The 19,867-nt window shown below is 39.7% G+C and overlaps 4 protein-coding genes across 9 annotated transcripts; 1 reads left to right on the forward strand and 3 right to left on the reverse strand.

Moving 5' to 3' along the window:
• Position 1: 1 nt before the first annotated feature.
• LOC103983257 (transcription factor BIM2) lies at positions 2-4,846 on the reverse strand. Of its 3 annotated transcripts, XM_018825190.2 has the most exons (8): positions 4,644-4,846; positions 3,409-3,523; positions 1,978-2,065; positions 1,806-1,898; positions 1,402-1,540; positions 1,155-1,305; positions 639-774; positions 2-224 (listed from the first exon to the last, which is right to left on the reverse strand). In XM_018825190.2, the coding sequence occupies exons 1-8, from the start codon at positions 4,714-4,716 to the stop codon at positions 114-116; spliced, it is 906 nt and encodes a 301-aa protein (XP_018680735.2). In that variant the 5' UTR covers positions 4,717-4,846; the 3' UTR covers positions 2-113. The 3 variants fall into 3 exon arrangements, with proteins under 3 accessions (XP_018680735.2, XP_018680734.2, XP_009398747.2); XM_018825189.2 differs by having other exon boundaries at positions 1,155-1,540; positions 4,644-4,845; XM_009400472.3 differs by having other exon boundaries at positions 1,155-1,540; positions 1,978-2,047; positions 4,644-4,841.
• Positions 4,847-5,742: 896 nt separating this feature from the next.
• LOC103983256 (phosphatidylinositol 4-kinase gamma 6-like) lies at positions 5,743-8,414 on the forward strand. 3 transcript variants are annotated; one of them, XM_009400470.3, is made up of 2 exons: positions 5,743-6,261; positions 6,347-8,414. In XM_009400470.3, the coding sequence occupies exon 2, from the start codon at positions 6,422-6,424 to the stop codon at positions 8,210-8,212; it is 1,791 nt and encodes a 596-aa protein (XP_009398745.2). In that variant the 5' UTR covers positions 5,743-6,261; positions 6,347-6,421; the 3' UTR covers positions 8,213-8,414. The 3 variants fall into 3 exon arrangements, with proteins under 3 accessions (XP_009398745.2, XP_018679940.2, XP_009398746.2); XM_018824395.2 differs by having other exon boundaries at positions 5,743-6,257; XM_009400471.3 differs by having other exon boundaries at positions 5,744-6,228.
• LOC135666150 (putative pentatricopeptide repeat-containing protein At1g68930) lies at positions 8,153-14,044 on the reverse strand. Of its 2 annotated transcripts, none has more exons than XM_065177713.1 (3): positions 10,219-14,044; positions 8,820-9,953; positions 8,153-8,295 (listed from the first exon to the last, which is right to left on the reverse strand). In XM_065177713.1, the coding sequence occupies exon 1, from the start codon at positions 13,601-13,603 to the stop codon at positions 11,369-11,371; it is 2,235 nt and encodes a 744-aa protein (XP_065033785.1). In that variant the 5' UTR covers positions 13,604-14,044; the 3' UTR covers positions 8,153-8,295; positions 8,820-9,953; positions 10,219-11,368. The 2 variants fall into 2 exon arrangements, with proteins under 2 accessions (XP_065033785.1, XP_065033786.1); XM_065177714.1 differs by having other exon boundaries at positions 8,820-9,987.
• Positions 14,045-14,181: 137 nt separating this feature from the next.
• LOC103983504 (E3 ubiquitin-protein ligase CIP8) lies at positions 14,182-15,075 on the reverse strand. Its single transcript, XM_009400715.3, has one exon. The coding sequence runs from the start codon at positions 15,018-15,020 to the stop codon at positions 14,274-14,276; it is 747 nt and encodes a 248-aa protein (XP_009398990.2). The 5' UTR covers positions 15,021-15,075; the 3' UTR covers positions 14,182-14,273.
• Between the last annotated feature and the right edge of the window lie 4,792 nt (positions 15,076-19,867).

The raw sequence follows: 19,867 nt of genomic DNA on the forward strand, positions 1-19,867 counted from the left end.
CTAAAAGATACAAGTGATCAATAACATGCATTGAGTTCTAATATTACATGCTTCGTGAAATGTCACATGGTAACAGTATGGATGACAACTGAGAAAGAGAAGATGAGTAGCTCTTAATGGTCATCAATCTTTTGCCTCTTTGGAGCTTGTTCAGACTCATCACCGTTGCTCCCCACCACCGAGTCTCCCATTACTTGATCGAGAGGTGAATGGTTGCAGTTATCCTACATCAAAAGAAGCACATGATTTAATTGCAACAAGACTTGCATTTATATCTAATTTATTCTCGACATGTTCATTTAATCACCTGCAGATAAAGTGCAACAAATTCAACATTGCTACTGCATCGTAAGGGTCACTGAGTTATTCTTGACCACCAAACAAGCATCAAACAAACATTATCGTTTGTAACCTTATTGATGGGGCCCGAGTTAAACAATGGAACTCGAATGAAGGTTAGTCCGAGACATCTTTAACCAAGGAGGTACGAATACCGACATCCATGGGTTACCACTAGAGAAAAAGGATCACAACCGACGAGACCTCGATACATCTCTAGTTGCGATACCATGTGCATTCACAAATTTAAATGGAAAGCTAGTAGTAAGAACAGATGAAAATGAATACATAGCATATACCTTTGCACTGGACATAGTAGTAGTGGCAACAGACCTTCTATTTGCTCGCCTACCTAGATTGATCTGAACAGAGATACTAGCTTGAGACAGATCCACACCGGAACTTTGCAGTGCTTGTGTTATCGTTGTTAAAAACCTGTATGCACATAAGCAATAAGAAAACAGTTTGAGTTCTTCTAAGTCATTCTGAACCCAGAGTTGACAAGCATGAATAAACTCTCACAAATATAACTAACAAAGAGAGAGCAAGTAGTAAACCTACCAAACGCCAAAATTCCTGATAGCTTGCAGAAAATTCAAGAAGTCTAAACAATTTGTACAAGACTTATCAGCAGAAATGCTCAAAGAATAGTCACGATCATACCCAGCGAATCATTGATAGATATTATGATCTATAATTCACTGAGTAATCACAAGTATGGATGCCCCGACAAAATAGAGGCAGATGATCTGGCAGTTTTAAAGCCTAAAACACCTTTAAAGAGAAAATAATATTGTAGTTTAATCAGGACTCACCCCTGAGAGTAGACAGTGGAAATGTTTATTGTGCCTTCGTCAATTACTAGCTCTTCTTGTTCACTCAACATGTCGCTGCTCATGGTGCAGTCAGCTGGGCATGATGATCTTTGCCATCCAGATTGTGGCTGAGATAGGAAGTTATCTGGATCTGAAACTAACCTCTCTTGAGGATGGGATAAACCAGGTCCTCTTTCAAGCGAGGCATAAGCATTTGATTGCAAAGGATCAAGCATTGTATCTGTACCAGCATTAGTATCAGTCTCTGCAGCATTTGTTGCATTTAATGGCACTACTGGGATGCTATTGTCAATGAACTTTTCACTGAACAAAAATCCAGGTTGAGCAGGCCCATTTTTAGGGTCGCAGATGCCATCTGTGTTACTCTGTCATCAGCCAACACAAAAGGAACATCAATACAAAAAAGCGCTATTGATGTGAGCACTTCTAGGCTTAAGCATGCTCAGTTATCACATTAACCATAAGAAATTCAAACATAAGCTACCTCGAACCACAATTAAATGATTTTAAATGAGTTAATTCAAGAAAATGTCCTCTTTGGGAAGGGAAAATAGGTCATATTTAGGAATATAGAAATTAAACATATGCATTAACTCATGCCCATTTCAACCAAATAGAATATCATATTACCCATGGCACAAGTTTTGCATTTTCCTGATTCCAGCCTGAGTATAATTCGTGCTTCTGTTCCTTCTCTTGTAAAAACTTAATATATTCAATAACCTGCATAAGGGCGTAATGTTTAGGAATCACGTGTTCAAATAGCTTTAGTTTCAAATAGAAAAAATAAGTAAAGTTGTACCTCCATGAGAAATGAAGCTCTATCCCTCTTCTGATCACTATGTGGTATAAGATCTCTAAGAATCTGAAATCTGTAGTATAAGCCATTTCTCTTGCATGATGTATTGGCCATAGTAAGTCAAAGAGCAATAAAAAAAAGCTTAGGGCTCAATAAGTTGTTTATTGTTCCATTTTGGCTATTCTAGCCCTAAATTCAATGATGTAGTACCACAAAAGTGATCCTAAAATAACTGAAGGCCAAAAAAGATACATATTATAAAACTCGAGGCAAATAAGGAAAGCTAGCCACAAAACAGTGCAACAAAGGTCACATGATAGGCAAATTTGTTCTCTGTGATGTTAGTATAGAAACAAGTTCACTGTCACTGAAAAGCAAGGATCACTGTATCATGGTGTACCGCTCAATACGGGCGGTATGTATCAGTCTAACAAGGGATTGGTATGAGCGGTACATACCAGTCCATCAGTACACCTCACCATACCATGTGTTTGGTATGTCGGTACGTATCGTACCGATGGCCAGTCGATACACCGATACGGATCAGTAAGGTGAACTATGTTGAAAAGAAAAAAAAAACTATTATTGAGAAAAAAAAACAGCAATAGGAGAAAAACAAGAAAAATCTAAACAAATTTCCATATACTAGATTTGTATATTTTAGAACTAAACTGAAGGATGCTGATGCTAACTTGACCAAAGAGGAGAGAGAGAGAGAGAGAGAGAGAGAGAGAGAGAGAATTAAGTAGCCATAAATTCATCAACCTTTTAGCCATGAGGCCCCTCTTTAAAAAGATTACATAGGACTTATTAGATTTTCTAGGACTAATTAGATATTTAAATACTAAAAGATTTCAATTGGTCCTTTGAAAGTCTAATGCCAATGTATGCCGCATTGGGAAAAATCAATACTATAGAAAGTGATATTTCACCCACATGTTGCTCTATAAGGTTTTGCATCAAGTACATAACTAGACATGATATGCAAGAATGGTCATTTCAAGTTGGTATTTGACAGGTATAGTCTAGAAACCACAAACTTGACTCATCTACCTTAAGTAGTTTTTACAGGTCTCAATAAATACAATCTATAAGGATCACTTTGTATATTAACCCAATTGGTGCTGACTGGTCCATGGTCGATACTGGTTGGCTTCTATCCTAACTGATTGTTTCAGCATTTTTTTCCCGACAAACTTCCGATCTTCTTAGAAAAGACCATTTTGATGATCCAATTCGAAAAATCCTGATCCTATATCCTGCAGCCAATCCAAAATCTGAACCCTTTACACAAACAAGTTTAGAGGTGTCTATGATAAGGACATGGAGGAGATCCAATAAGAAGATCTCAAGATAGTTCCTTTTTCTTCTGACAGAATATTAATGAAAGGAGTATGTGCCTGTGAAAAAGAAATGAATTGTAATTTTGCCTACCTGTCATTGATCTTGCACCTTCTGCGTTGCTCCATTGCGGAATGCTTTGATCTTGGACTTGTGGGCATGGCTGCCTTCTCACCACTCTTCCCATCCACCTTCGCCGAAAGCTCCACTACAACAGAGAGGAAGCAAAAGAAGTATCAAATTTACAGCCAATCAAAACTTTGTGATAGTTTGGAAGTACCCTTTGTTATGCTTAATAAAGCACATTTTATTCATCAAAAAGCAAAAAAAAAAAAAAAAACCATTTGGTTTGAACAAATGCAAGCGATAAAAAAACATATCAGAAACCTAATGATGGCCAAACAGCTTCGAACTGTGGAACAAACAAATCACAGTTGATCTGACCACCACTACCCTTCCCAGTTTGAAATTTCAGGAATTGCATTGTGATGTTTCGATATTGTGTATTCATATATACTGTTGATAGCTCCCACAAAAGTAGCTTCTCATGTCATCATTTCATTAAATCTACAAACATACTGTCTCATAACTTTCTAACACTTACTCTCACGTGCAGACTTTAAAAACATTTAATTTAGCCATAGCAAATTAATATATATTCCTTGTAGAGACAGGGACAAGAGATTGTAAGTAAAAATGCACTCCCTATTCATTCAACACGCATTGCCTGTTCATTCATGGAATATCTCAATACCAGAAGTCGTTCTTGCCATTGAGCAAAGGGCACATTCAGCTATTGTTGGGAAAGAATATTGTGAATAAAAAGCTTATACAAACGCATGCGAGCTTATCTTCCTGGCATAGTCTTCCCATATAATACATACTATCTTTATTCCATACCTTAAAAGACCATGAAAGGAAAAAAAAGAAGAAATCTTTCTGAAAGAGATAAAAGCAGACTTAGGAACCCAATCTGGATAGACTCCAACTCAGCAAAGTAGACTATTTTAACAAAGAAGAGAAGATGGACGAATAGGGCAAAGAAAAAGAGGTCTCCGACATAGGAATTAGCAAAATAAGAAGATTTGATGCAGAAACTTACTGCATTTCATCTTTTAATTGGAAAGAAGAATTAAAGCCCCACGAAACCTAATTGCTCTATTCGACTCCGCAAGTTAAGAGCCTAATTTCTCCCCATGAATCCAGATAAACGAATAAAAAGGGTATATTTTTCTATACGGAGATAAATGAAGAGAAAATAGAAGCAATCGAACACCGAAAAATAGAGAAGAGAAAGGAAGGAAAGGGTAAGAAAAGGAAAACAGTACCTCCCGGAGAGCAGGAGCGCCGTCCCCTCCCGAGCTCCTCCTCGTCTCCGCTCGATCTGCAGGTCGACTCCATCAATCGATTCCCCCCTCCTGATCGTCGTCCAACGTCCGCCTAACTCGCACCAGCTCTCAGCGACCACATGGAGATTGATCGATCCACGGAAAGAAACCCGAAACCCTAAGCCCGGCGCGCCCTTTTGTTTGATTGGGTCCTCTACCTGCCAATTGTCAACAAATAGAGGGCCAAAGTGCAATTTTACACTCCGTTATAAATTGTGACAATATACCAAATAATATTGATATATATTTGTTCATTTTATAATATAATAATATTGATATATATATATATATATATATGAGAGAGAATACACTAAATATATTTACAACTTCTCACTAGTTTTGACTGTCTTTAGATGGATTATAATACTATGAGAAGAATATCCAGATGAATAATGGAATGTATCTCCATTTTCCTGTTTATATTGTTTAATGATTAAAATAAAATAATAAAAATATTATTATTATTATTATTATAACTCCTAATTATTTGAACCAATTAGATTTAATCACTAAGAATTTAAGAGAAGAAAGTAAAAGTGGATTTATAAAAATATAATGAGAATAATATTATTAATTTAAATTTATATATTTGAATATAATAAATCAAATTTAACGAAGTATTGTTAATAGGAACTAAAAAAAGGGAAAAGAAAATTGATATCTTACATTAATATAATAAATGTAAATTTTATAATAATGATATCTTAAATTTGAATATAATAAATCAAATTTATAATAAATCAAATTTACAAAGCAACGATCTTACATTAATGTTTTTATAATGTCAATTTTAAATTATTTTTGTTGAGAAGACTTTCTACACTGAAAGATGATGATCTTGATCATCAAAGTGGGCACAGAAATGTCGTCATGCAGCTCTCAATTCAACATCTTGATTGATCGATTTGTCTTGTGCACTATTGCCACGCATAAAGAGCTCTCCATCGACCATTCCATGATCAGATCACAGAATTAGGCATTCAATCATTGACATATCCCTTTTATTTTCTTACTAATATGATTTATCAGCATTCTATTATTTCTAATATGTTATGTTAAAAGAGTTTTTAGTTTTTTTTTTTTGACGTAATTATCCCGCTGTGGCGGTACGGCTGTTTCGGTCCCTTAGGAAAAGAAGGCGCCAAGGCTTCGCGGACAGGATGACGTCGCCGTCGCAAAGATCCCCCACTACTTATCCTCCACGTCATCACTCGCTTCCATCGTTGGGCGGCGAGCATGGGCCCCACTGACACTAACCGGGTGAACAGTTCGCATGGGCGGTCGATCCGTAAGGGGAGTGCGGATCTCATACCGACGGGTGAGATCGTTTGGCATCACGAGCACCGACGGTGGATGAACGCGCTCGCAGACAAGATCTCTGTACTTAACCACGGTTAGTTCCTTAACCCCGTATCGCCGCCACGGCGGGGTTCCATAGAGACCGAGGGGAGGTCGGGGAACGGGGCGGAGAGAAGTGAGGGATCACGGCCGTCGGTTCCAGCTGAGTCGATCTCCGATCTCCTTGGTAAGAGGGCTTACCCTGCCGTGCTTCGTGTGTGTAAGCTCTTCTGCATCTTAGTAGTTCACGGAGAAGTATGGCTTAGCTGTGAGTCCTCTTTTTCTGACGATCTACTCTCTTGCAGCTTTTTTGCCTCTTCCGTGCGCACCAAGGAGAGGAAGAAGACGCTCTCCACATTGGCTTTTCTGGCCTGGTTTCCATGTCTCCTAACCTGCCGGCACAGATGGCAGTTGCAGTCTTAAGGAGTACCACTAGCAGTGACTTCCATGACAACAGAGCTAGCGAGGGAAAGCCTGTGGGGAGGCGGCGTGTGTTCATCCAGACGGAGACTGGCTGCGTGTTGGGGATCGAGTTAGATCGGCAGGACAATGCCCACACGGTGAAGAGGAGGCTGCAGCTCGCTCTCCATGTCCCCACCGAGGAGAGCTCGCTCGTGTTCGGTGATCTCGTGTTGAAGAACGATCTCAGCGCCATTCGTGGCGACTCCCCACTGCTTCTCACGAGAAGCTCCATGCACAGGAGCTCCTCCACCCCCTGCCTCTCCCCGGGCGTAAAGGACCTCCACCAAAGCGACTCGAGCGGGCCAGTTGAGATGCTGAGCTGCTCCAGTCGCCGTGCTCCAATGAAACAGCTCGTCGGGGACGCCGTGAAGGCTATCAGACGCGGTGTCGATCCCGTACCCGTGCACAGTGGGCTCGGAGGTGCGTACTACTTCAGGAACAGCAGCGGCGACAAGGTCGCGATCGTGAAGCCGACGGATGAAGAGCCATTGGCACCCAACAATCCCAAAGGTTTCGCCGGGAAAGCTCTCGGGCAACCAGGCCTGAAGAGATCCGTGCGTGTTGGCGAGACCGGCTTCAGGGAGGTGGCTGCGTACCTTCTTGACCATGGGAGCTTCGCACGCGTTCCTCCGACGGCGCTTGTAAAGATCACCCACTCGGTGTTCCATGTCAACGTTGGATTGAGTAGCGGCAACACCTGCAGCAGAAAGCGACAGTGTATCAGCAAGATCGCTTCGTTCCAGCAGTTCATCCCGCATGACTTCGACGCCAGCGACTACGGCACGTCGAGCTTCCCTGTCTCTGCGATCCACAGAATAGGGATGCTTGATGTACGAATCCTCAACACGGATAGGCATGCTGGGAATCTGCTGGTGAGGAAGGTTGAGACTGGGGATGGTAGACTTGGGGGATGGATGGACCTGATCCCCATAGATCATGGCCTCTGCTTGCCGGAGAGCATGGAGGATCCCTATTTCGAGTGGGTCCACTGGCCACAGGCATCGGTACCGTTTTCTGAAGACGAGTTAGAGTACATTGCCAATCTCGATCCGACGAGAGATTCCGACATGCTTCGGATGGAGCTGCCGATGATCCGTGAAGCCTGCCTTCGAGTTCTGGTCTTGTGCACGATCTTTCTCAAGGAAGCAGCAAGAATCGGGCTTTGCTTGGCGGAGATCGGTGAGATGATGAGCAGAGAGTTGAGGGGAATGGAGGAAGAACCCAGCGAGCTGGAGGTCGTTTGCATGGAGGCGAGGAGGTTAGTAGCAGAAAGAGAGGTACTAAGTCCAAAAGCAGAGTTAAAGGACGAGGAGGAAGAAGGCTTACACTTTCATGTCGAATGCAAAGAGGATGATCAGGATAACACGTACAACTCATTGCAAGCATTCAGAAAGCATCCGCCAAAGTTGGAGGAGAGCATCGAGGAAGATGAGGAGATCACTGACTACACACATGTTCATAAGGAGTCTGCTGCATCACTGAAGGGTGTCAACCTCACTGAAACAACTAAGAGAAACCAGACTGGTAAGGTATATGATAGGGATGAAACACTTCCGTTTGTGCCGAGTTTTGTGAGGCTGGCAGACATGAGTGAAGAGGAATGGGGAGCTTTTCTTGAGAACTTCCAGGTGTTGTTGCAGAGTGCATTCCATGATCGAAAGTGTTTGGCCACAAAACAGAGGCAGAAGCAGAGGCTGGGGATAGCATAATAGCATACAATTTGGTGAGGGAGGAGGAAGTGAGCTTGTGATGCTCCTGTGTATTTTCAGCTTGTAGCTGCTAGAAATAAAACCTTCAAAAAGTGGACATGAATAATGTTAGGCCATGGCTGCTTGAAATAAAACTTAGATCATGTATATTGCAATCTAATTTGCATATTGTCTGCAATGGTCTTTGGATTGTTTTTATCAACCTGTTTTCCCTGCAGGCACTGAAATTTGTGGAGATTGATTGTGATTGTAATTTAGGTAACAATAATGCATTTAAAAATTTTGATGTGAAAATCCTTCTGGGAAGTTCAATTATCACTTACAAAAATAATTCTCATTTTTGCTGCCTAGGAATGATCATTCTCTGCATCTGTTGAAACTATAGCTTAGTGTATGTAGATTGGCAATAATAAGAGAACTCCTGGCAGGTCCACTATGGATTTAAGAATTTGGATTGGTTTGGTAACTTAGTTGATTAAATGTAGATTCCTTGTGGGGATTTTGGTGGTTAATCACATTGAATGATTCTTGAAAATAGAAAACTAAAGCAATTCTATAATATTAATCACAAAAAAGTAGAGGATAAAAGACAATGTGAGTCACTGACCTTGTAAAAGATATTGATTCTTGGTTGCTTGGTGCCCAAAGTCAACTACAGACTGAACCCCCAATTGAAGATATAAGAAATGCAGTAGGCTTCATAAAGTGTAGGTTGACTGGATTTCACATAAGGCAATTTTGCATGGGTAGATATCCTTTGAAATTAGTCTTGAATACAAAATTATTCACTAGCAAGATTCTTCATTCAACCACAAGCATGATATATCATCAAGTAATATGGTCATAGATCATTCATCAGCTAAATGACCTCTGCTAACTCATTTACTTTAATGATCTAATTCATACTGTTGGTGACCTCTTCAAGAAATGCTGAAGCACAATGGTAGGGATTGTATGTTATATTTCGTCACTTTGTGTTTTGAAGGGTCACACTGTGCTGTTCACTTTGTTGGGAGCATTTGCTGTACTTCTGCAACCTTTTAAACCTGTAGCAAAGATTTCTGCCAATGGAGTATGGTGGAAGCTTGATGAGAGAGTCCCAAACAGGGACAAAAAGCTCTGCTGCCTCCCTCATCCAAAATTATGGGCAACAGTCTCTGAAACAGATGCCAAGAAATCATTGCAGCATAATTGATGCTGGTAGGAAACAGGAAAACAATGGGCCAGTAGCTGATACAGTCCACTGTAAGTTTGTAGGACCACCCAGCCAAAGTTTTTCTGATCTTGGTTCTGACCATAATTGTTTCTGATGGTGAGGAACATGTCTGCAAGCTGCAAGTCCCTGTCCAACTTCACCCACAATCTCCATTTTTGAGTTCCAAGATGATGACTTTGATTGTGACAAGATGATTTGAATACAATAAAATTTCAGAAACTATTGTATCATACTCTCGGATGCTAGTTTTCCTGAGGATCCATACCCTGGTTTCTCTTACAGTGATTTGCAAAGTATTTCTCTGCTGTTTGCTGCTGATACGCTTGCTTATAGCTAAATAACCCAATTGCAGAGTTCTGACTAACAGCTGTTTAACCTCACCCATTTTTGATGTGTTTCACCTTAAACCAACAATCAGCAAAAAGAATATATCATAGAACTTAGTAAAGACATCTTGATATCTGATCATTCTTTCCTGATTTCCTTTCTGCATGGTGATGAATCTTGTATTTTCAGCAGTAAACCCTGTCAATTTCAATCACAGTCTCTCATGAAATGCCTGCCAAAAAAGTTCATCCAATTCTACCTACTCATTGCTTGTTCAGCAAAGATTATGAAAAAGAAACATCCTACTTCCTTGCTCCATTAAGGACAAAGACTAGTATGTGAATAAGTGTATATGTTGCTTCATATGAAGGCTTGCCAATTCTTAAGATTCTAATTTAAAATATAAAATGGTTTTCTTATTTTTGCAATCTGAAACAAAATGTGGCAGCAGAACAGACATTACCTTATTACAAATGAAATGTGGTCGGCTGAAGTTTCTCTTTGGAGATTTACTGAGAACCTGAGATAATGGTAGAATGCTTTCTTCAACACTGAGGCTGCAGTTCAGCAAGAAGCACAGAACTTGCAACCCGGCAATTGTAGTTTAAAGTCCGCATCACTTCTCAAAAAACAACAATTATAATTATAGAATTGCTGGTGTCACCTGCACTATACAGAAAACAGTTCAAAATTATTCTTAGCAAGCTGAAAGGTAGTCAATATGTCTTCCGTAGACAATTCCAGCATAAGAACCCAGATTTTATTTGCCTCCGTGTTTATTTCTACACTTCCCATTCCAAAAGAATGATTCATGAAAATTTTCAAAATTAAACTGAATAACAGGCAAACACTGTGCCTACTCACGCCACTCCACTAAGCCTTTGACACAGGCCTGCACATACTAAAGAATACCTTTCTTGCATTACAAGAAGCTGAAGAATTAGCTGACTCTTGAAGCTAGATTTCTTTTTCGCTCAATCAATAACCAAGTTTCCTCTTAAATGCTTTCCGAAATTACAAAAAAAGAAGTCGTCGGAGTATTTACAGAATCGTCCATCTTGTCAGTATCTCCATCTATAACTATGGCCACAAAAATTGGTGTCTCTGCACTCTCCACTATAACAGAAACACAATCAGCTTATCCTAATTTAGCTTCATCGAAAAGCAAGATCCCTAGTCAGTGAGGGCACATGGTTTTATTATACCTCTTGCTATCCTTCATGTGGGTAAAAATCTAATTGCATATTTGCCAACTCAATTTTCTGTATTGATTTTGGTCATAACATACATGAATCTTTGCCCCTGCCAGTGCCCAAATAAGGCGGTCATTATAGGGTTGCTGTGGTATCATCCATCCTACAAGCTGACGAACAAAGACATGTTGCTCAATATATTCATTAAACATCCACTGGCTGATATTTCCACCATATATCAGCTCCAAACAAGTGTAGTTAAGTAAGAAGATTATACCCCTGGATATCTTGCTTACTGGCTAAAGCAACTCCAAACTTAAGTTATGTAGGCTACTGAGTTTCCTGGTTCAAGTAGCTGACTGTGTCCTGACATCAGGAGCAGAGAAATGATGTGCCTAAAGAAGATGATCTAGCGACTACTCACCAAAAGTCACCACATGAACAAACTCCTCCACTAAATTTATGGAAGCGGATGGCATCTCTTACAAGAATATCCCGACCAGTGATTTTAGAAATAAACTTAGTTGCATTGTGGCAATCCACACAAACACGGAGGTTCTTAACTACTCTTATAGGTAGTTCTGGTGGCATAAAAATCAAACCAAAAGCAATAGCAAGCTTCTCACTGTGGTGGCCAAGCATATGAATCTTCTCCGACTCACTTACATCATGCAAGACAGAGCTCAAGTCAGGCTTGTATCCTTCTGCAATCATCTTATCATTGAGCTTCTCTAGTTCAGCATATATTCTCTCTGAATAGGGGTGAGACTGATCATCAGCAGAAAAGATGTGAACCTTGTTCTTGTACTTAATCCAACTGCAACCAGGCTCCTTTTTTACCTTTTTATCTCTCATTCCCCTTCTCAGTTTTGCTACCTCATCCCAGTTTCCTCTGGATGCATGCAAACTTGAGAGCAACACATAGCTTGCTGGGTTATTGGGATCAAGTTCTATTAAGTTCTCAGCTGCCCATTTCCCAATCTCCAATTCACCATGGAATCTGCATGAGCTCAGCAGTGTTGCCCATCCAATTGCATCAGGGTGACAAGGCATCTGTTTTATAAAATCCTCAGCCTCCTTTAACCTTCCTGCTCTGCTTAATAGATCAATCATACATGTGTAGTGATCCGCTACAGGAACAATATGGTGATCATGTATCATGGAATTATAATAGCTATATCCTTTCTCCACCAGCCCTGTTCGACTGCAAGCAGAAAGAACACCAATAAACGTGACGCCATCAGGCTTCACACCATCATTCAACATTTTCTCAAACAAGTCGATCGTTTCTTTTGCTTTTCCAAACTGTGCATAACCTGAGACCAAGGCAGTCCATGAGACCGAGTCTCTAGTCTGCATCTCATCAAACGATCTATGTGAGTCTTCAATGATCCCACACTTACCATATAAGGTCACTATTGCATTAGAAACAGTAATGAATGAAATCAACCCTGAAACTATTGCTCGACAATGAAGCTGTGTGCCTTCTTCCAAGCTTGCCAGATTGGCGCAGGAGCTAATCACACTGCCAAGGGCAAAATCATCTGGCTCGACCCCATGTTTTTGCATTTCACAAAAAATCCTGACAGCTTCCTCACTACATCCATTCTGACCATAGCCCACAAGCATTGCTGTCCATGACACGATGTTCTTAGTTCTCATCCTCCTAAAAACCACTTCTGCGTGCCTGATGCTCCTACATTTGGAGTACATGTCGACCAAAGCACTCCCTACAAAAACATTGTCGTCGTAGTGAGTCCTACTTATGTAGGCATGGGTCTGCTTCCCTAGTTCTAAAACAGAAAGACCTCCACAGGCAGTTAGAATACTGCCAAATGTAAACTGATCGATACCGACACCTGCTGCTCTCATTTCCCTAAACAAATCAATGGCTTCCAACTCCAATCCATTCTTTGTAAGCCCAGTAACCATCGTCGTCCATGAAATCGAGTCCCTTTCTGCCATTTCTCGGAATAACTTCTTTGAATCCTCAACCATACCACAACGAAGCAGCCCGATCATCATAGTGTTGTACATAACAACATTCTTCTCCTCCATACCTTGGAAGACCTGCAGTGCCTCTCTGATAAACCCAGATTTCGAGTACATATCCACCAGAGGACTGCCCACAAAGACATACAACTCGAATCCAAACTTTATTATTTGACAATGGACTTGCCGACCCAAACTGGCCGACGAGCATGCTGACGAGAGTATAAGCATGGTAGAGAAAGTGATACGGTTGGGTATGCGCCCTTCCCTCAACATGGCACAGTAGGCCACGACAGCTCTATCTCGGGAGCCATGGCCTGCATAGCCCGAGATGAGGGAGTTCCACGACACGCCATCCCTTTCAGGCATCGAGAAGAACACTTTTTCCATTTGTGGGATGCACCCGGCCTTGGAGTAGGCCGAGAGGATGGCGTTCCATGAGAAGGAATTCGGATGGGGAATTTTGTAGAACAGGTTGCGGGCGTAGCTGAGAAGGTCGGACTTGGCGTAGCAGGTGATGAGTGTGTTGGACAGGAAGGTGTCGGCCGAGAGGCTGAGAGTCTTCAGGATCAAGCAGTGAAGCTTCTTGAGGTGCGATCGGTCTTGGGTTTGGGACCAGAGCTTTAGGAGGGAAGAGTAGTGGTTTGAGAGAGAGGAAGCCATGGCGGCAGGAAGAAGAGCGGGTGACCGAGACGGGCATTTATCGGGGAAGAATCCGTAAAGGATTCCTCAGTGGCCGTGACATCAACCGAATGTTCTTCTGAGGTCTAATCAAATCATGTTCGGAGAAGTGAAACCAGTCATGCCATAGAAGAGACGAAGATCCAACAGAAGGCACAAGAAGATCTTGCAGCAGATCTTTGTTGGATCCATTTGAGCCTCGCCCGTCTTGACTTTTTCAAGTCAACTAAATTAATACGATTCCAATGTCAATATCTTTATAGGTACTATATGTGATTCGAATTTCTCGTCACTTAAAATATATAAAAATAATTTTTTTTCCTTGTATAAAAAAATACTTAAAATTCTCGATTTTTATTCATCATTACTCGATGTTTCGATCTTTTAATCTCAATCTCGCAATTGCCACAAATGGTCTTCGAATATGCATAGCAACACATTGTTTGTTGTCTACGGATGCATGATGAGCTTTACAAGACGAAGCGACATTTTGGCAAACACCGTTTGGGCATGAGAGGAGTTGACGACACTTTTACAGGCATCCGTTGACACGCATCATCTGAGCGACCAAAGCTTCGATTTTTATCTCAAAACCTCGATAACATGCCGCACTACAGAACGGAGAGCTGAGTTCTGGTTTTCGAGATCATACCTAGCGAGAGATTAGATCGTCGTCTTGGGTAGGGAGCTCGTGGCGGCACACCGGGCACGTGTTCCTAATCCCGAGCCACGGCAGGATGCAGCCCGCATGGTAGATGTGCGAGCACGGCAGCCGCCTTGCGGCCTCCGCCGACGCGATTCCATCCTTGCAGACCGCGCAGAAGGTGTTTCTTTTAGCCGCGTCCTCGTCCGACAAGACCACGATCGGAAGCCTCTCGACGACCGGCCTCGCCGCGGGGGTGATTCCGATGTTATCTTGGTCGATTTCACGCTCCACCGTGTCGCCGCGCAGTTCCTCCTCCTCCGCACGATCATCTTCAAGAGAGTATCCGGCGTCCTCATCGACATCGGCATCGTTCCCTTCTCCTACTCTAAGTGCGACCCAAACGAAAACCACGAGCGGATACCACTCTCCTCTTCCTAATCTTGCCAGTAAAAACTGTGTCAAAGAGAAGAACATATACCATTCTCCTCTTTCCACTCTGCGAAGCACGAATCGTATCATCGCCGCAAGCGTCTCAAGCTCCGAGTCACCCCCATCTTCTTCTTTTTCTTCTTCTTCTTCTTGTTCTTCTTGAGAAGGTATTGGTTCCTCCTCATCGGCCCCGACCATCGAGCAGAGGACCGTTCGGTCGTCGCGGCAGCCATCCACTACCACCACCACCTCCTCCCCGTACGGTTCCAGGCCCTCGTCGAGGGAAGAGGAGGCGTGACCGAGGCCGAACCAATCAGAGGCCATGAAGTCGGCGCCACAGTCGACGAGGAGGGGGGAAGGAAGAGGAGGAGGACTAGCGGTGGTTGTGGCTGCCGCTGTCGTTGACTCTCTTGACTTACTGTCCACAAATTTGTCCCTTTGTCCTCGTCAAAGTGGAATTTACGGTGCCACAAGATAAGTTTGGATCAATCAAATATATATATATATATATAATTTTTCTAGTTAATTTAATATCTTTGTTCATAAATTTTTTACTTAATATTTGTGGGTCACACACCACTTGCCACATGGAGAGACATCCAATAGTTAGGCACCAACACTATAATAAGTTAATTTTTATTTTTAAAATATTTATAAATAATATATTTAAATTATAATATGATACATCAAATGGTTTGTAGTGTATTTTGATTTCATTTGACTCATTTATATTATTATCAGATAAGCTTTACGGTATTTTTGTTATGGCAGTCAAAAAAACTATAATCGATCGAAAATACTGTAATAGGCCAAAACACTATAATAGTTACAAAGATTTGATGAACAATTTGAGTATTTTAAAAATTAGTAGTACTATTTAAGAAAAATAAAATTAAAGGTACAAAAATATAAAGTATAACACTATATTTGGTTATTTTATTTATAGTGAACAAGTATTTAATTAAGTATTTTCTTTAGTTACATAAGTTCTTATAATAAAAGACAAAGGTTTCATATAATTTTTGCTTCTATTTTTATTATTTTTTGGTATATGAGAGTTGTGTTGTGCCTTTATATATTCTTTATTAAAGATGTTCGAGCTTTTCTTAGGAGTATGTCATTGGTACTCGGATATTGGCTTGAGACATTTCGTATAAGTATAGATTTAATAATAAACTTATGTATACCAGAAGCTAAAAATAGTTATAACTTAATAGTTTTGTTGTAATTGGATGATTCGCTTTGTATTTATCTAATTTGATTTCATGGATTTAAATTAAAAAAAATTCAAAGAAGAAGATTAAATAACTAGGATTTCATATGTATAACAATTTAATCACTACATCCAAAGAATTTAAAATTTTCTAACAATTTTGATACCTTAGTATCATTAGAGAACTAATACTCTTCATTATATATATAATGGTAAAATTTACCAAACTAATTAGGTTTTTTTTAGGCATATAATAAATAAAAGAATTTTCATTTTTATTATAATCATGCCATACTTTTCACAATAGAAAAATATTTTTCTGCTATCAAAGTAAATAAAAAATTATTTAGAATTCTATTTACGTACACCCTTATTCTATATACTACTATACCTAATTCTAACTAATTTTGATACTAAGGAAGTTCAACATATTAATTAATGTGATTTGTTCATAGATAGATGCATCGACCAAGATTTCCATATGGATGGGATGAGGTTTTCGTATATTTGATAGATAGATAATTTAAATATGATAATTTATCCTTAAAAAAATTATGAGATTTTGGTATTTGAAGATACTAATTGCAGTGAGAATGAAATTTTGTTGATACATTATTGTCATTTGAGAATAAAAAGGAAATAAAAATAATTATTGTACCCAACGAATCGATTTAAAAAAAATCATTAATCGAATAAATCAAATAATTTTGTTGATACATTCAAATAATTAAAAACGTTTCACAAGCATCGAACTATATTTATTGTCATAACCCAAAAAATTCATAGGTTCATAAAAATCGAAACTATTTAAATCATGATCATAAATAAATACATAAATATATTCTTGAAAAATTAATGAATATAAAAAAGTTTTGTTATCAAGATCTATCTTTTTCTAAATATCCTTATATTTTTCCATTTATATTTCTAAATATCCTGATATTTTATATTCTATTATATATGTAGAATATAATAGTAATAAAAATGTATACCTGAAAAAAAAAAAAAAAGAGTCCAAACAATAGATCTTTTTATTCTCTTTTTCTATCAAATTACAAGAGGATAACAAGTCCTTTATTTTTCCAACTTGATTACTCTTTTGACTTTATAATTTTTTTTTTATCTGAATAGTGTTTTTTTAATATCTGTTTCTAATCCATATGTTCTAATTCATTTTTAAAAAAAGTAAAAATGGTATAGTGATTTTATAGTTCCATCCTATGCCCACCCATTGTCCGATTCAAGAGAAATTACATGGATTGATAAAAACCTCTAATAAAATACTCAGAACCCAATAAATAAAATATATTAAATAATTTATTTTAGGGACTGACGACTTATCTATTCAATGACTTTGGCACTTAATGTTCCCAAAATAGATCAAGTTGAGTGAATTATAGAATAAACAAACGTCTATTCGTAAAACAATCCAGTATGAATATCCGAATAAATCGATCTCATTATATATCTTTGTTTCAAAATAAAATAATTAAAATTAGACTCAATCGGGATATGTATTATCTATATGGGAGATATTCAAATTGGAAGATCATAGCAATAAATATTTCATCATATATGTATTTTTTTAATTTTCGAATGGATTTATATAGTCTCATTAATGGTAATTATTTGATGTAATAATAGCCTTTGGTTATTATTTAGATAGTTCATATATAATTCATATATAGTGTTTTGATCTGAAATTCGAATTTTTTCATATTTCAACAGTAACATATTATTCCATAAAGCTAAGATTCAAAATATAAAATAAAAAATATCAGAATATTTTCTAAGGAAAACCATGGCTTCTTGTTTACTCACTATTTATGGGTGCCCCCACCACTTACCACGTGGACAAAACATCCAATATTTAGGCACCACGTATCCATCTTAATCCTTGCGGAAGACCGACCAGTGACGTCAAGAGACCAAAGACGGGTACGTCATCGCATCCTCCGAAGCTTCCCCAAAATGATGGGCATCACCGTCCCAATCGAGCATCACCGTCCCCTACCTCCCTTCGCCTCGACTTTTATGGATCGTGGAATCCCCGAGGTGCTCCTGTCGTTCCACCACAAATACCGGGCTCCTCCCGCTGCAGCAGCGAGCAAGGCAAGTCGCAGAGAGCGAGCAGCGATGGGAAACGTGGGGAGCCTCTTTGCCTGCTTTGGCTGCAACAGCAAGCAGCGGCGGAAGGGCCACGACGCTTACCGGTACGCGTCGAGGCCGCTGGAGCCGGTGCAACGCAAGGTTCGGCGGACCGACGAGGACTGCGGCAGCTGGTTCTCCGAGTTCGACATCGACGGGAAAGCCGAGGAGTTCATCGTCAGACAACGCAGGAGGATGACCGAAGGTGAGCTGCCGGGAGCGGGAGGAGTCGATGACAGGGAACGCGGGAGGCTTTGGGTTCAGTAAGGCATTTCAACAAGCAGGTTGAGAGACCGTGGGCTGTAAGGCTTGTCAAAGCTTATGAAGAGACGAGTATAACTAACTATTCCTAATCCATCTCTTCTTTCTTCCATTTCGTGCTCTGAGACACATAAACAATGAGGATTATGACTAATTAGGAAACATGAAATAGGATTAATGATTAGGCCCATGGGCCGGCACAACGAGTCCTCAGTCAATATGGGCCCATGGGCTGCCATTTGCAAGACCATATCTTGGTGATATCGAATAATATAATATGTTTTTTTTTTATTTTAAATAAATAGTTTTATTCATTAAATTAAACGATATATAAGATATGCTTGGCGCTACATCCGATCGAGAGACGCATCATCGATCCTCATCTATTTTCCTCTTAACAATTTCAAGCACTTTTTAACTTTTTTTTTATTTTTCTCTTGTGATACTTATTTACTATTGATCTCTCACCCATATTAGCCTTCGATAATATTTATCGTTCGATTGGGATTACATTCTCAAATAATCAAACTTATCGATAACACCTCATGATATGACAAAGTTCGAATCAAACGAGACTCTCATCCTCCCCCTCCCTACGTCGCTTTTCAGGGGACTTAGGCACCAATCAGTCGATGACATCTTTATATGTCAATTGGGCAATCAAATCAATGAACATAATGTAAAAAAATATATTCATTCAATAACATAAAAAATCATTACAAAAATGCTCTCTCTCTCTCTCTCTCTCTAAAAAAAGAGAATAAAATAGTATATATATATATATATATATATATATTCTCAATTGATGTCTGTCGGTGGTGGAAGAAGTGCATTATTACAAGAATTTAATTATAAGGAAGACGGTGGTCAGAGGAGTCATAGAAAAGCATTTAGCATCTCATCTTTGATATGTCAAAAGCAAGCTCATGTAGCTTGGCATTGTATGTATGATTGACAACACACAAAGACTTGAGCAGTACCCCAAAGGATATAATTGGACCGACACTTTGCCATTCGAAATCTAGAGAGACAAGAGAGAGAGAGATTCTTTATATTTTGACATAGATGTGTTGATGTTGAATACTGGATCGTGATCGTGGTCGTGGTTAAGCTCGTTAGATGTCATCTATCCATGAGGTCGATCGTCGAACTTATCGTTGTCATCACGATAGAGATACAAATGGAGCTCGAATACTTATTATTTTTTATTTATATATATTTTAAGTCTAAATACTAAGTTTTTTTTTTGGTTATTTCTTTTAGATATTGATTGTATTTAACGTTTTCTTCTGTTCAAACCCATTTCTTCACATTAATTACGGACGATTCTTTATCGGATCCGGGTGTAGATCCTTTACGGATCCGACCCGATAAGAAAGAAGCCATCGTCTTCCCCCCCCGCGCCATATTGAGGTGGAATCCCTGCGCGTCCCTCGGACGGAGAACCACACGGCTTTTGGCACCTCAGACGGCGACGGGCGGCGACAGCTAATGGAGCCAAATCGAACGGGAGCAGTGCCTTGCTGCATAGTGCACCTCATGGACTACT

Source organism: Musa acuminata, unplaced genomic scaffold, assembly GCF_036884655.1.
Source record: "Musa acuminata AAA Group cultivar baxijiao unplaced genomic scaffold, Cavendish_Baxijiao_AAA HiC_scaffold_1075, whole genome shotgun sequence".
In the NCBI taxonomy this organism is placed as follows: domain Eukaryota; kingdom Viridiplantae; phylum Streptophyta; class Magnoliopsida; order Zingiberales; family Musaceae; genus Musa; species Musa acuminata.

What these genes read in the sequence shown, in the direction of transcription:
- LOC135666150 (XM_065177713.1), bottom strand. Translation starts at nt 13,603, where the DNA reads ATGGCTTCCTCTCTCTCAAACCACTACTCTTCCCTCCTAAAGCTCTGG.
- LOC103983256 (XM_009400470.3), top strand. Translation starts at nt 6,422, where the DNA reads ATGTCTCCTAACCTGCCGGCACAGATGGCAGTTGCAGTCTTAAGGAGT.
- LOC103983257 (XM_018825189.2), bottom strand. Translation starts at nt 4,716, where the DNA reads ATGGAGTCGACCTGCAGATCGAGCGGAGACGAGGAGGAGCTCGGGAGG. An exon ending in GAGCTTCATTTCTCATGGAG is followed by an intron (nt 1,899 to 1,977) that starts GTACAACTTTAC and finishes GCCCTTATGCAG; the next exon opens with GTTATTGAATATATTAAGTT. An exon ending in CTACTATGTCCAGTGCAAAG is followed by an intron (nt 225 to 638) that starts GTATATGCTATG and finishes CTTTTGATGTAG; the next exon opens with GATAACTGCAACCATTCACC.
- LOC103983504 (XM_009400715.3), bottom strand. Translation starts at nt 15,020, where the DNA reads ATGGCCTCTGATTGGTTCGGCCTCGGTCACGCCTCCTCTTCCCTCGAC.